Here is a 15,150-nt window from a genome sequence, read left to right as displayed (position 1 = left end):
AAAAACTGCTTGAAATTTTTTACCTATCCTCTCTCAATTGGTTAGTAACTATTTTCATAACAGCAATAATAATGAAAACGTCAGAGCAGGAAAATCTAAAAACCCACCTATCATAAAAGGTGTGAATGCATTTAACAACCAACTCTTAAACAACCCTATCTTATATGTTGCAGCAGCAAATTATAGTCCACACTCCCTGGAGTGAGGACACCAAATTTTCATGCAATAAATAAGTGAATTGCTTTGGTCTCTGAAAGGCCAGCTAGAGACGGGCAGTGGTGGCGAACACCTTTAATCCCAGCACTTGGGAGGCAGAGGCAGGAAGATCTCTCTGTGAGTTCAAGTCCAGCCTGGTCTACAAGAGCTAGTTCCAGGACAGGCTCCAAAGCTACACAGAGAAACCCTGCTTCAAAAAACCTAAAAGACCAGCTAAAATGGCTTGATATTAGTTTGCTTAATTTGGAACTTTCCCAAGAACAGAAACTTATTGAAAACACTAAATAAATAAATAAATAAATAAATAAATAAATGCAGTTAAGTGGTCTCCACCCTTCTGGGGCAAGGCATAAGGTTCTGGTTAACACATGCTCATGGAGGCCAGAAGTCAAGGTCAAGTGTTGTTCCTTTGATCATATCTACCTGGCTTTGAGACAAGAGCTCTTTCACTGGTCTGGAACCAACCAAGTAAGGTTTAGCTAGCTGGCCAGTGAGCCCTTAAGATTCACCCAGTGGATCCCCAGTGATTAATATATATTGTGCTAAATTCCTGGCATTTTTATGTGGGTTCTAGTGATTGAATTAAGGTTCTGTGACCTATATTCCCAACGTTCTCTACATTTGATGGCTTCAAAAACTGACTTCATAATCAAAAAAATCCTATGTTGATATAGGAACTATGTATAAAAATGTAGTTTGTAAAGGGAACATCAATAACAATGTAGGAAGGCACAGAGAAATAAGATCAAAGTTCCTGTATACTATTTAAAAAGAAATTGAGAGGCTCAGAATGTGGCTCACTGGTTGAGGCTTGCCCTAGTTTCAATCCCTAGAACTACAAAAACAACAAAACAAAAATTAAGCTGGTATTAAAGTATATATCAATTCTAATTCCCAGGGCAAATATCAATGACTAGCTAAAAGTCCAACAAGGAAACTAAAAACCTGAACAATACCAAACCAACTAGACCTACAGACATACAGAACCTATGTAAGAATAGAACATACACTTTGTAAAACACATTGAAAACAACCCTTAATACATTTAAACCAAGTATCTGCTGACAGTGATTAGATGTGGGAGAGAAAAAAAAATAGAAATCTATCACAAAAGGCAATCTAAAGAATAAACGAGTGAGGAAGGAGAAATGGCTCAGCAGTTTAGAGCACTCTGGCTGCTTGCGTTTTCCAGAGGCCCTGAGTTCAATTTCAAGCAACTACATGGTGGCTCACACCATCTGCAATGGAATCCGATTCCCTCTTGTGGTATGCACGAAGAAGGTCACTCACATACTTTAAGTATTTTAAAAATTCACACATGCATGGTAATTAAACAGTACTCTTAACCACCAATGGGTCAAAGGAAAAAAAGAATCACATGGAAAACCATGAAGTTACTTGATCTGAGTAAAATAAGTGTAATCCCACAAATCAAAACACACAATAAAAACTAGGTATCCTTATCTTAAATTAACCATAGTCAACACAACCCAAAGAAGGAATGTGTGAAGAAAACAAACAGGAAAAAATTATCCTACAAAATACAGAGAAAACTCTAACTAGATTGACCAAAAAAAGTACATATTTACAAATACATATAAGGGTTACCAGTGAAGAATTAAGCTAAATAAGAACATGTAAAGCATAAGGCCCATATTCATTGAAAACTATTTTTAAAGACAATATTGTTAATTATGACCCAAATATTCATAAACAAAAGGCATTTACAAATGTTTATGAAAGGAAAAATTACATATTACCCATACAGGAAGAAAACAGACAACCATAGACAGAATAATTTAATAGTATTTAAAATTTTCATATAAGAGTATATAAAGTTTCACGGCAAAAAGATTTGCTTTCATTCTCCATGGAAAGAATCTTTCCACTTTTTCACACTTCTCTGTGAAATGAGGTTCTGCTATACAACTTAGGCTTACCAACAACTAAGTATCCTAATGCTTCTGTTGCAAAAGTACTGGACTTACAGAGGTACACCATGCCTTACTATGCAGCTATAATATCCTTCAGTGATTTTAGATTTATGACTTTTGATTTCTTTGAGGCAGAGCCTTGTATATCCTAAATTGGTCTTGAAACTGCTATGTTGGCAAGCACTGACCTTCAATTTCTGATTCTCCAAATGACTATAGGTGTATATACAGTATCACACCTAGTCTATGCATGGCAGGCAAGCCCTCTGCCAACCAAACTACATCTTTGGTCAAAGATTCCTATTTTTAGCATGGTGCTCTTTAATATATCTTAATTTTGCTTTCCTGAGTTAGGATTTACCAAATTGTTTTCAGAGTAGTAAACAAGGTGTTAACAAGCCATTCATCATCTGTTAATGTTCGTATGTTTTTCATATCTGATTTTGGGACCTATTGATTCATCAATCTGACTACATTATTCTAATTACTATATCTTTTAAAACACTTTAATACTTAATAAAGTAAGTACTTCATGACATTTCCAGTATTTTCTTGGCTATTCTCAGAAATTCCAGAAGACATGAAATCTGTTGAAAATCATATGGGTGAGAGTTTATAAAAGCTAGGGGCTACACAGGAAAGACAGTTAAGTCAAACAACAAAAATCTAAACAAGCAAGACAATCATAGGGCAACCATTAAATTAACTATTAAAATAAGTCTTAACCCAGGTAACACATGCCCGTACCCTAGAGGGCCAAATAAAGGAAAACTTCAGGCTACCATGATTGGGGTGGTTTGAACAAGAAGGGATCCCACAGGCTTATATTTGAGTGCTTGGCTCCCAGGTGGTGGACTGTTTTTAAGTGTTAAGAGGTGAGGCCTTGTGAGTAGTTGTGGTCATGTCAGAGATGAGCCACTGGGGGGTAGGCTTTGAGGTTTCAAAAGCCCAAACCAGTCCCCAGCTCTCCAACTACTGCTCCAATGCCACATGTATGTCTGCTGGCCACCATGTTCTCCTGCCATGGTGATCATGGACTAAACCCTCTAAAACTGTAAGCAAGCCTGCTATTAAATGCTTTCTTTTAAAAGTTACTTTGGTCATGATATGTCCTCACAGCAATATATAAGTAAATAAGATAAATGACCCTGCAAAAAAATTCTAGAACCACTTCATAACAAACTTGACTATGTTATCAATTAACCTCTAATAAAACCAGACAAACTTTGCATACACTTGAGCTGTAAGAACTCGACTCCAATACAGTCATCACCAATGGATTAAAAAACAAAAATGATGGCTGATCATAGAACAAAGTATTCTAAACAGTTCTTAATCCTAAATACGCAGATGAGAAGAATGATGTCAGAACTAAGATTCAAATCTGGACCTTTCTTTTCTGCATGCTAATTTCTCGATAAAAATCCAAATTTTGAATTTCATAGAAGTAGAACTGTAGTTTCAAAAAAAGGATTTTGTTTCATGAGCAGAGATTAATAAAATGTTTCAAAATTACTTAATATTTCAGAATTCTCCTGCTTTTTGAAACTTTATTGCACAGTCCCAATACTTGTACTCAAAGTCAGAAAGTTAACTAAAGGATTTTAATCCATTTGGACAAAGCAAGAAATAAAAACATGCCCTGATGATTGTATTTTCAGTCTTCACGCAAGACTCACCTCTGCCAAATGCTGCAGCCTTGTCAGTAGTGGGGTTCTCTTGTCAGATCCAAGACGTGTGATATAGTTTGATCTTTTGCTAAATACATACAGAAGGTTAAGAACTGCCAGCACCACTTGCATATCAGAGGAAGCCAATAAAGTTGTCAAATGCTAAAAGAACAAAAAAGGACAATGTTCAACTCATCAGACTTGGCACTAAAAGCAAAACAAAAATTTTTAATTTAATAATGTATGTCAACATTAAACCTATTTAAGTTATTGAGAGACAAAGAACAAAAACATATAGGTAAGCTCTTAAAATATATAATCCTACACCCAAGAACAGCTAACCAAAAAGTACAATGATTATAAAAACTGTAAATTACAGTTTAAAATTGTAACTGTGTCTCTACATAAAGAAGGATTGAAAGGTAGATATATGCTCTAATACATATAAAACTAAAAAACATTACATTTCCAAGTGTACTTGGAAATTTCCAAGCTACTTCTATATGCCTTTTCCTTTATAATATAAAAACTCATACAGAAACTAAAGCTCAACAGCTGTGTGCAATTTGAGAGCAGCCTGGGTGATTTTTTTTTTCTTTAATTGCTTCGAAGCAATTAATCGGTCAAAAATAAAACCAGTATATAATTGAGTTGGAAATTATCAAAGGTGGTTTATTTGTTGATTGTCTTAATGGTCACAGACTTCCTTGAGCAGTACATCTATTTAATAATCAAGGCACCCCCACCCCCTCACAGATAGGAGGAAGTTAAAAAAAGAGTGTTTACTCATTCCCCCACTTCAAAGAGCTGGAACTAGACCTTTAGTTCATTCGTTATTTTCTTTCTGTTTATTTGTCCTGGTTCTGTTTCTTTAGGAAAACAAAACAAAAATAACAGGATGGTACCAAGGTAATCAATTGATTATGGAAACTCAAAAGTTGAGCTAAAGGAAAATAATTTCTTACAGTATTTTTACTATATTTTTTTAGGATTTATTTGTTTTTTGAGTGTTTTGTCTAACTGTATGTCTGTCCATGTATATGCCTGGTGACCTCAAAGATCAGATCACCTAGAACTGTAGTTACAGATAGTTATGAGCCTCCATGTAACTGCTAGGAATCCAAACCTGGGTCCTATGCATAATTGTTACAAGCTATCTCTCCAGCCCCCTTTTGATCATTTAAAAAAAAAAACCCTAATGGATTACTCTATCCACCTTAAGTCTTTATGGATTTAGAGTACATAGCAAAGTATTCCCAAGACATTGTTAACTAGTAACACTCCCTTACATGCTACAATTTGGATGTAAAATATTCCTCTACAGGCTTGTGTTTGAACCCTTTTTCAGCAGCTAGTGGCACTATTTTGGAAGGTTGTGGAACTTTTTTTTAAAAGTAGGTATCTAGGGTTGAGCCTTGAGTGTTATAGCTTAGCACAGCTTCCTGTTTCTCAAAAATGTAGTGTACAACTGCTATGAGCTCCCACTATGGTGGAGTTGCCTGCCATGTTCCCTTAAAACATGACCCAAATAAATTAAAATTTTCCACTCTTAAATTGTCTCTTGTCTGGAATTTGAACACAGAAACAAAAGTGACTAATATAATTGTAACAGGCATTACAAATAATCCTGGGGTAAGTTTTAATTATTTAAGAAGATACACCATTTTGAATAAGGAACTATATGAGTCTACAGAATTTGTGTATGTGAGAGGTCCTGAAACTAATCTCTCTACAGATATTATGGGAGGACTGTGTTTTGATAAAGGTTTGGGAAAGTAGAGAAGACACTGAAAAATGTAAGCACATTAATGTGAGAAAACCCAAACTACTTTAAATAGTTTAAGAATAACTTAGGATACTTCAAATCCTGGAAAGGTAAATATAAAATAGAGAACTTTTCCCATTAACCCAAAGATGGGTAATACTCAAGAAATGTTTTACTATTATAGTCTTTCCATCTTGTTCTGAAAACTCAACCCAGGGTGCTACACACTAGGCAAGTATTCTACCACTAAGTGAAATCTCCCAGCTCTTACTATTATCTTTGATGCTAATAAACTTAAAGAGCTCCACAATGAAAGGGGGAAAGGTCAACCATTAAAAATAGAAAATCCTTTGTGGACATAAATGGTTAGTTAAGAACAGAACTTACCTCTATGGAACTGTACAGATGCCGAGAAAAGCTGTACTCAATAAGCAAGGCTGTAAAGTTCAATACAGCCAGTAGAAGCATTTTTAGCTGTTCCTTTTCTGGCCTATCACATACAAGCATCCATGACATATTCTCCACTGTTTGTCCAGCATCTGCCAGAATCCCATCAAAGCGGTCCAACAGATCCACCCAGTGATATAACTCACACTAGAGGAATAAAGAGAATATAAACATATAAAAACAGCTAGTAATCAATGGTATTGAAGAGGTTAAGATGGAAGGATCCAGGGTCCAATACAGACCCGGGCAACATAGTGAGACACTTCATCAAATAATGGTAACAACGCTGAATGGGTACTTTGGAGCAGTTTTACTTAAGACAACCCCCCCCCACCTTTTCAAACATGTGGATGTATGTGCACCACAGCATGCATGCAAGGGTCAAGGGACAATTTGAGAGAATTGGTCCTTTACATCTACTATGAGGGATACAGGGATCAAACTCAGGTCACCAGACTCGGTAATGTCTTTTTACCTCCTGAACTACCTTCTCTCTGGCCCAACACAAAATGATGTACTCATAGCATATGCCCTGTCTTCTGTTTTTATGGATTTACATACCTTGCCAATGTTCCATGTTTTGATTTGCTGCAGTTCCAAGAGGAGTTGCTCATCATTACAAACTTTGAGTTTGTCTATTAAGGCTCTGCAATCTGCAGGCTAAGAAAAAAAGACAAATATTCACAAAAGGTGTCTTTTGAATGAGGGACAAAGAAGAATCAGAAAAAGGACCCTCAAGCCCACAAAGCAATTCAACTTTGTTTATATAAAACTAAATCTCCAAGAAGATAACATGAGATTACAACAGAAACCTCATGAGGAAATACTTTTATTTCTCCAACCCACTATGCATTGGTTTAAACAAGTATGTGTAGGCAAACTACTTAGAAGTACAGACACGACAGAAATAAAGGAAATAAGCTAAGCAGCACTAAGAGCATAATTATGTAATCTGGGGTAGTTCCAGTGTCAGGTGTTGTTACATTGATTTAGATAAAAAAGGAAGACATCCTGAACAAATTCAGTTAAAGGAAGAGGCTAAGATTGGTTTATTGTTCTACAATATTAATCCTTGAATTAGAAAAGAGCAAAGAGCTTCTGAACTTTGTAAACTAAGACTCCATATTCTTACGTGGTGTTCCCATTTCCATACAGTCCTGATCTCTTGTACTAACGAACAGGACCATTTTATCAGATATCAAGGAGTAGATTAAAGACTCTGAAAGTGGAAAAGAAAAAATGGGATCGGGACTAAGACTGGGAAGCAAGATATTGACGGACAACAGCTGGGAAAAGTGGTAATACTTTTTATTTAACTCTATAAATGGTGTCATAGGGACAGAAATAGCTTTGGAACCAAACAAATCTACATTCTGTTTTTGGTTTTATGATTACTAAACTATCTGATTATGAGTGAGTACTACCTACTACCCATTTACTTACCAGAAAAACACAAGTGACCTAATAAGCTAGCTTGGAGAAGCAGTCCAAGTACTTGCCACTTAATTAAGTACACATAATAGGAAATCAAATACTGAGACAGCATGCTTTTTTTAAATAAATAATATGGGATTCAGAATTAAAGTTATAGTCACTTTGAATCTGAGTATCCTCATCCAGAAGATGAATAGATATACCTCCTAGATATCTGTTGTGAGATGTAAAACTAGAGGAAACCCTAAAGATTCCCATCTTTATAATGATATTTTAAAATGTATGTGTTTTAGTTAGGAGGCCTGGGCTATCTATGGGACCTCTGGTAGTGGATCAGTATTTATACCTAGTATACGAATGGACTTTGGGAGCTCATTCCACATAGAGGAACACTCTCTCGGCCTAGACACATGAGGGAGGGCCTAGGCCCTGCTCCAAATGATATGGCAAACTTTGAAGCTCCCCCATGGAAGGCCTCACCTTCCCTGGGGAACAGAAAGGGGATAGGATTGGGGGTTGGGGTGCAAGGGAGGAAGAGGAGAGGGAGAGAGAACTGGGACTGACATGTAAAATAAGCTTGTCTCAAATTTAAATTTAAAAAAGGGAAAAAGAAAAAAAAATGTATGCGGTTTTCTTTAAGCCATATTTCCAACCTTGCTAAACAATATATCACAAATTTTTGTGATAAAATGCATGCAAACCCTTAATGCCAAATCCTTCTACACACCAGGCTTGACCCCTGCATCCTCCTCACCCACCTTTTTGGAAATATAGGCTGTGGGAGAACCACAAGAAAATGCGGAGAATTGGAGTCGCCTGTTCACAGTTCATCTGTCCCTTCCCATCTATTATCAAATGAATTTATTTCAATTTCTAATGGCATACAGATAGGCAAATCCATTTTTATGATTATGTGTGCTAGGTAATAGCCATTTGTGGTCAACACTTGGGTCCTGTAATAACTTGGCATGTCCATATTACACAGCATTGAATCTCTCACAAACCTGGTACTTAAGCCAGAAGCTGCTTGAATGCAACATAGTTGTTGGCAAAAATACTATGGCCTTCACTAAACTAGTATCTTGCCTGTGACTGACTTAGAGCTTGCCAAAGACTCTGCTTGCACTAAGCCAAATGCACTAAAGTGGGATACCTGAGTCTACTGGGACAAACCCACCCACCCACACCCACACCCACACAGGCAGCTTGCAATATAGCCTGAACCTTTTTATCTTTCCTAGACCTCAACCTCACTAGCATTTCATTGTTGCCTACTGAATACCTTGGAGGATAACAAGGAATAGACTGAAATAGTACACTTAGTTTGCAAACTAAAGTATCACATGCTTCTCTCTCTTTGTGGTATACGAAACAAAATAAAGCAACTGTCTCGTGTTTTCTCTCCCTTCTGTTTTTGAGACAGGATCTCCCTATGTAGACTAAATTGGTGTTGAACTCAAGAGATCCACCTGCCTCTGCCACCCAAGAAAGTACTGGGATTAAAAAGCTTGCACCACCATACCTTGACCTTCTCTCATTTTAAAACAAATTTACAAAAAAACAAAACAAACAAACAAAAAAACAAATTTACTAACATCCCTCTCTCAAAAACTTGTGATTTAGAAACTTCTTTAAAAACAATTATCATCTTCCTTGTTGTTGTTGAGAAAGAGAAGGGGGGAAGGAAAACAATGCAGAAATGGTTCTCTCTATCTTATGTAACTCTAAGGGGCTGAACTCAGCTTGTTGACCTTAAATAGCAAGAGCTTTGACCTGGTGAACCATCTTGTGGGCCCCAACAAACATTCTTGATGTGGTAGCTCCCTCCACTAGACCCTTTTCACAGGGTTCAATACTCGACACACATTTAAGTCATCTAAGGTTCTTATGTTTTTTGATCATAAAATTTACTTAACCTTACTACAACACCATTCCTCTCTTTCTATGCTACATAAATGTAAACCAAGTGTCTCCACAAAAAGGAAAGCCATCTGCTGGTTCAAAGCTGCATACCAGCTACCAGAGTTTACATGAATTTGTTCCCATAGATATCAAACCTAGGGAGAAATTTTTAAAAAATAAAACCTACTACTGACACCAAGATGAGAAACTGGACAATCTTCTACATTGCTTAACAGGCAACTCAAGCATTAAAACACATCTAGTCAGTGACTTTATATTCTAAGTAATCTGAGAGAAGCTAAGTAATTCACAAGTGTGACTATAAGAACTTTATAATTCACTTAGCATAAAAAATAAAATTTGCATTTCTCTGATCACCTTTAATATCAATTATTTCTAGTTTACTGGCTTTGTTTCTTCTCTGAAAGGTTTTACACCCATTTTGTCATTGGGATATTCATTTCTTCTACTGACTTAGCATAAAGAATTTTAACTATATTGGGTTACAAATGTTTTCTACAGCTTTTCATGGCCCATCACCCTCCCACAACCTGAGCTTAATTGGGGTATTAAGTGTCACATAAAGCAGCATATAATTAACATAATTGGTGACTTTGGATAAATGCATACACTCATATTACCAACACCACATTCTGGGTGAAAAACATCACCTCCAAGTTTTCCTTGTGGCCCTTTGCAAATGTGTTAATAACACTAAACATGAAGTTTATTCTCAGCAACATTCTTAATAAGTACATATAATTTACCCTTAAGTGTAAGTTCTAAAACTTATCCTTTTTTCTTTTCACATAGGGTTATCACTATGTAGCCCAGGCTGCCCCTGAACTTGTGGTCTCTTACAGACATGAGCCACCATACTCGGCTAACCCTAACCCTAACGCTCATTTGAATAATTAATAATACAAACCTATAGAACAATTCCCCACTCAACTCCCCTAATAACCACCATTAATTTTGTTTCCTACTTACATACCTTTGACTATTTTATTTGCACCATAGTAGAGGAAACATGCAGTATTTGCTCCTCTGTGACTAACTTATTTCACTTTTCATTCTTCTGGGGGTTAATTTAAAAAATAAACTTCTTCAACTTCATAATGAAAAAAAAATTTTTAAAGTGGGCAAAGGAATTTGAAAAGTTTTTTTTCTTCAAAGACATATAAATGGCCAAATGGCACATACAAAGGTACTTACTCAACATCACTAATAATCAGGGAAATGCAAATCAAAGTCATAATGAGATATTACCTCATACCTGTTAGAATGGCTATTGTCATGTGTCCTTTTATTTTGGATATGGTATTTTACATTTCCATTTTGGTTTTTTGTCCTTTGCTTTAATGCTTGGAAGGGCAATCCCCACCTAAGACAAGGTAAACATTCACCTGTATGTTCTACTTCTCCTATAATTTCTTTTAAAATATCTGACTTTGACGACTTATCTACAATTTACTTCAGTTAACAGTCCCCAGCATCATCCCACCCAAATAAAAAGTAACTGTCTTGGCACATTTTATTAACTAATACTATTCTTTCCCACGATATATAATTCCTCTTATTAAGTTCTTATGAACTCTAGATTGTCCTGATTTTCAATTCTCATAACACATCAGAAACAAAAATCAAATGAAAACATCTGTACAGTAAGAAAATTAGTAAAATTAGTATGTTTGATATACAGTATTTAGCAATAATCACCCTGATATTCCAATGTCAAAATACAAAAAAAAAAAAAAAAAAAAAAAAAAAAAAATTAGTTAAAAAGAAAAAAAAAAAAAGTAAATGAACTTACCGTTTTTGTTTCCAAATCCAAAGAAAAAACCCCGAGTTCTAATATCTATGGTAAAATTTGATTCTGAATGCTTACCTTGTGGCCTGAGAATCCATTTCAGGAACCCACACTATTCCTTTTACACAAAGCTACTAACTTCTAATCAAAAGAAGTCCAACAGGCAAGGTAGTACTTTATTTTATTTATTTATTTATTTATTTCAGTATTCAGGATGGAACCCAAGGCCTCATACATGCTAGGCAAGCACTCTACAACAGAGCTCTTTTTCCTAGCCTCACAAGTTGTTATAGTAACACTTTTTATAAACTTGACATATTTACTTGGAAGATCAGAATGGCTGAACTGGTCACTATGATTTCTTTTGCTGAAATGAAGAAAACAGGCAAAACAAACATGGATACTCACAGCCTCAGTAGGTGTCTTTTTCAGTTTAGTCCTGTCTACTTTCATGTTTTCAATTTTCTGCTTTAAGATCTGAAAAGAAAACCCCAAAGTAATGAGAACAAGATAATCTAGAGTTCTATATTATTAGACATACAAAATATTGGACTAGTATGCAAGTTACCTGGTATAAAAACACTGGAGTTATGTTATGCTAACTCATGGGTATGGCTTGGAGATAAAAGAGGGTATCTTTAGATACAACTGGCCCACAATACCTGTTACATAACCCAAAACAAATTTTTCTTCTCTCCTTTAATAAGGGTTTTGAATCCTTTATTGACAATTAAATATGCAACATTTTTTGGTACTGCAGGATGGAAATACCCACCAGAAGAGTCTAGTTCTAACAAAAAATAATACCACTTCTGGGAATTTGGCCAAAGTTTTAAGGATGCACATAAACATTTAACTACAATAATCTATACTGCATTAGTACATATAATAGTGAAAAATCATAAAGTACAAAAGGCCCCAAATAAGACTTTTAATTTTTAAAATCTAATTGTTTTATGTGTGTGCTGTTAGCAGGTATGTATGCATACACATGCAAATGTGGGGCCCAGGGAGACCAGAAGAAGTCATAAGATCCCCTGGAGGTTAAGGATATTTGTGAACCACCACATGAGTGCTGGGAGGGAACAAATGATCTTAACTGTTATCTCTCCAGCACCAGGATTGGTTTCTAAATGGACTATATAACCACTGAAAATACTGCAGACAATTACAACAGCAGAGCTCCTAATTAAGCAGAAAGGTTATAACATGGAATTTAAACCTAAGTCAGACACAGTGTTTCACAAATGTAAACCCAGGCAGAAACAGGAGTAACAGTGGGAACTCAAGGTTAGGATAAGCAATAGAGAGCTATCTGAAAACAAAAAACTAAATATAAGTCTATGACTAAAAAAATATTCTGGAAAGGAAATGTATCAAAATGTTAATTCATGCTGGACATTGGCAGTACATGCCTTTAATCCCAGCACTCATGAGGCAGAAGCAGGAGGATCTCTGAGTTTGAGATCACCCTGGTCTACAGAGTTCCAGGACAGGCTCCAAAGCCCTACAGAGAAACCCTGTCTCAAAACACCAAAAAATAATGTTAGTTCATAATGCCTCCATCCAACTGCCTATATTCTGTAGGGCATTTTCTTGATTAATGACTGATGTGGAAAGGCCAAGACCACTGGGAAGGTGGCCCTAGTATGTATAAGAAATAAAGCCTGAGTAGGTGTAGGCCAGTAAACAGTGTTTCTCCAAGGCCCTTTGGTTCAGTTCAAGACTCCAGGTTCTTGTTTGGCTTCCTGCCCTAACTTCTTGACAATGAACTGTGTGAGGTTGAAGTGTAAGCCCCCCCCCCCAAAAAAAACTTTTCCTGTCTCCTACCCCATGTTAATTCATGGCTAGCCACAAGGATTATTATGTCTGATAGTTGTAGCAATGTGCCTTTTAGCACTAAGATAAATTGTGTCTTAAGATCAAAGACAATTTATTTTCAAATTAGGAAAAATGTGTAAGACAAATGTCCTGACTGTAGAACACAATCACTTTACTAAGGCCATGTAACTTGAAAAGCCCAGTAAGTAACAAGACTCAGAATCTCTGTGATCTTTACTAACAGACAATTCCTTAAAGACACAGGCATAGTAAGAAATCAACATATCTCTTATTATCAAAGAGGACTACATGCATGGTAGTAGAGGTAGACTGCAGGTTCTTTAGAAAAATCTGGTACTAAAAAGATAAGGCAACCAAACATGAATACATACATATTCTAGAGAGTTTTCTGGCCTATTTGCCTGTTTTGCTTACATCAATGAGTATTCAAGAAAGTTGGCTTAAAAAAAATTCAAAATGTTCCAAAGTATTTTATTTTGTTCTAATGATGGGAACATAATATTTAAATATTTATGAGGTAATATCATTTTTGATACACGTATCATTTCAAATATTTATCACCCAAAACATTTTGGCTCAGATAATATTTGAATAATAAACTCCATTCCTATGTAATTAATATTTAGCATATGTAATTACAGATTACCTTTAAAAATTATCTCAGCATCTAATACAAGTGAACAAGATGACTCCTACCAACAACTTCAAAATACGAAAAATGAGGCTAACTGGATCCTGACAACAATCTTATCTATAGAGTAGAAACTATAAACTGAGCAATTTGTACATTTAACTCCTAGGATTTTTCTTCTTCTTCTGTTATGAGAGATTTTACAGCTAAAACTAGATTGCATTATTGGAGATGGCAGTTATTTGTAGGGAAGTAATTAAACTGCTTCTGCTACAGGTAGCAATCGGCCCCAACATTATAAAACTCAAGTAACTGATGTCTGCATTCCCTTTAAAATGAGGAAGAAGTACGAAGTGTTCTCATCACTTTTTTTCAAAAACAATGTTGTACGTTCCAGCTCTCAGTAGTACAGAGCCCGCGCGCGCGCGCACACACACACACACAAAATGGTAACATACAGATCAGAAAAGAATACAACTCTCCCTATTTCTATACAAAGCATTATCTACATTTAAAAAAAAATCTCATATCCACAAAATATCTACTGGAGAAGCTGGCAGACAATTTAGTGATAAAAGCACTTAGGATATATATCGCAAGCACGATGACTTAAGTTCCCTAGAACCCATGTAAAAGTCAAGCACTGCAGTGCCAGTCTGTAGCTACAGTGATGGGTTAAGCCAGCCAGCCTAACATAAGTGGAAAACCTCAAATTCAGCAGGAGATACGGTCTTAAAAAATATGGTGGAGGGGGCTGGAGAGATGACTCAGTGGTTAAGAGCACTGGCTGCTCTTCCAAAGGACCCAGGTTCAATTCCCAGCACCCACATGGCAGCTCACTACTGTCTGTAACTTCAGTTCCTGGAGACTGTATGCCCTCACACAGACATACATACAGGCAAAACATCAATGCACATAAAATAAAAACAAATAAAAAATATTTGAAAAAAATATGGTGGAGAATAGAGGAAGGTCCTCAAAGCTGAACTCTGTTTCCACATATACATGCACTGGCAAGCACACCTGTACATGCACACCCATACTATTAAGATTTAACATGGTAGAGATGTCAAATATCCCAAATTGGCATATAACTTTAACATTATTCCTATTAAATCTCAACCAAGACTCTTCAGAGTAAACCTGAACTATTCCAATGTATATATGGAAAAGTAAAGGAATGACAATAGCAGAAACTACTTTGAAAAAATAAAGAGGACAAATCACTACTTTGACAGTTTACCTATTTAGATATAAAATTGTTCTTTTCAAGCCCCATCCCACACCAATCTGCTGTCTCCCATTCCTGCTGAAACCCTTTTCACTCAGCAAAACCTCTCTCTACTTTCATTACTTTTTGTGTGCAACCCACTGAGCATTGGCACAAAGGTATTTGCTCAAGCAAGAGCTATTTATCAGTGGCTAGGACACTGAAGAAAATGGCATGCCTTCCTCAACAATCCTTAACTGCCAATAGGCCAGGGGAGGGAAGGCTGTCT

General features: G+C 36.1%; 1 protein-coding gene across 8 annotated transcripts in view; it reads right to left on the bottom strand.

Annotated features, from left to right (window-relative positions):
* Positions 1 to 11,662, bottom strand: part of Huwe1 (HECT, UBA and WWE domain containing E3 ubiquitin protein ligase 1) — a 101,696-nt gene extending 90,034 nt beyond the window's left edge. For all 8 annotated transcript variants that reach the window (XM_051178682.1, XM_051178686.1, XM_051178687.1 and 5 more), the window contains exons 1-4: positions 11,587 to 11,662; positions 6,594 to 6,692; positions 5,973 to 6,179; positions 3,830 to 3,982 (exon numbers count right to left, since the gene is read on the bottom strand). In XM_051178682.1, the coding sequence (XP_051034639.1) occupies positions 3,830 to 3,982; positions 5,973 to 6,179; positions 6,594 to 6,692; positions 11,587 to 11,631 (504 nt within the window). In that variant the 5' untranslated portion in view covers positions 11,632 to 11,662. The remainder of the gene's footprint in view (positions 1 to 3,829; positions 3,983 to 5,972; positions 6,180 to 6,593; positions 6,693 to 11,586) is intronic.
* Positions 11,663 to 15,150: the final 3,488 nt, after the last annotated feature.

This window comes from Phodopus roborovskii, unplaced genomic scaffold (assembly GCF_943737965.1).
Source record: "Phodopus roborovskii unplaced genomic scaffold, PHOROB, whole genome shotgun sequence".
Classification (NCBI taxonomy): Eukaryota; Metazoa; Chordata; class Mammalia; order Rodentia; family Cricetidae; genus Phodopus; species Phodopus roborovskii.
This window is presented reverse-complemented; position numbering and strand designations above follow the sequence as displayed.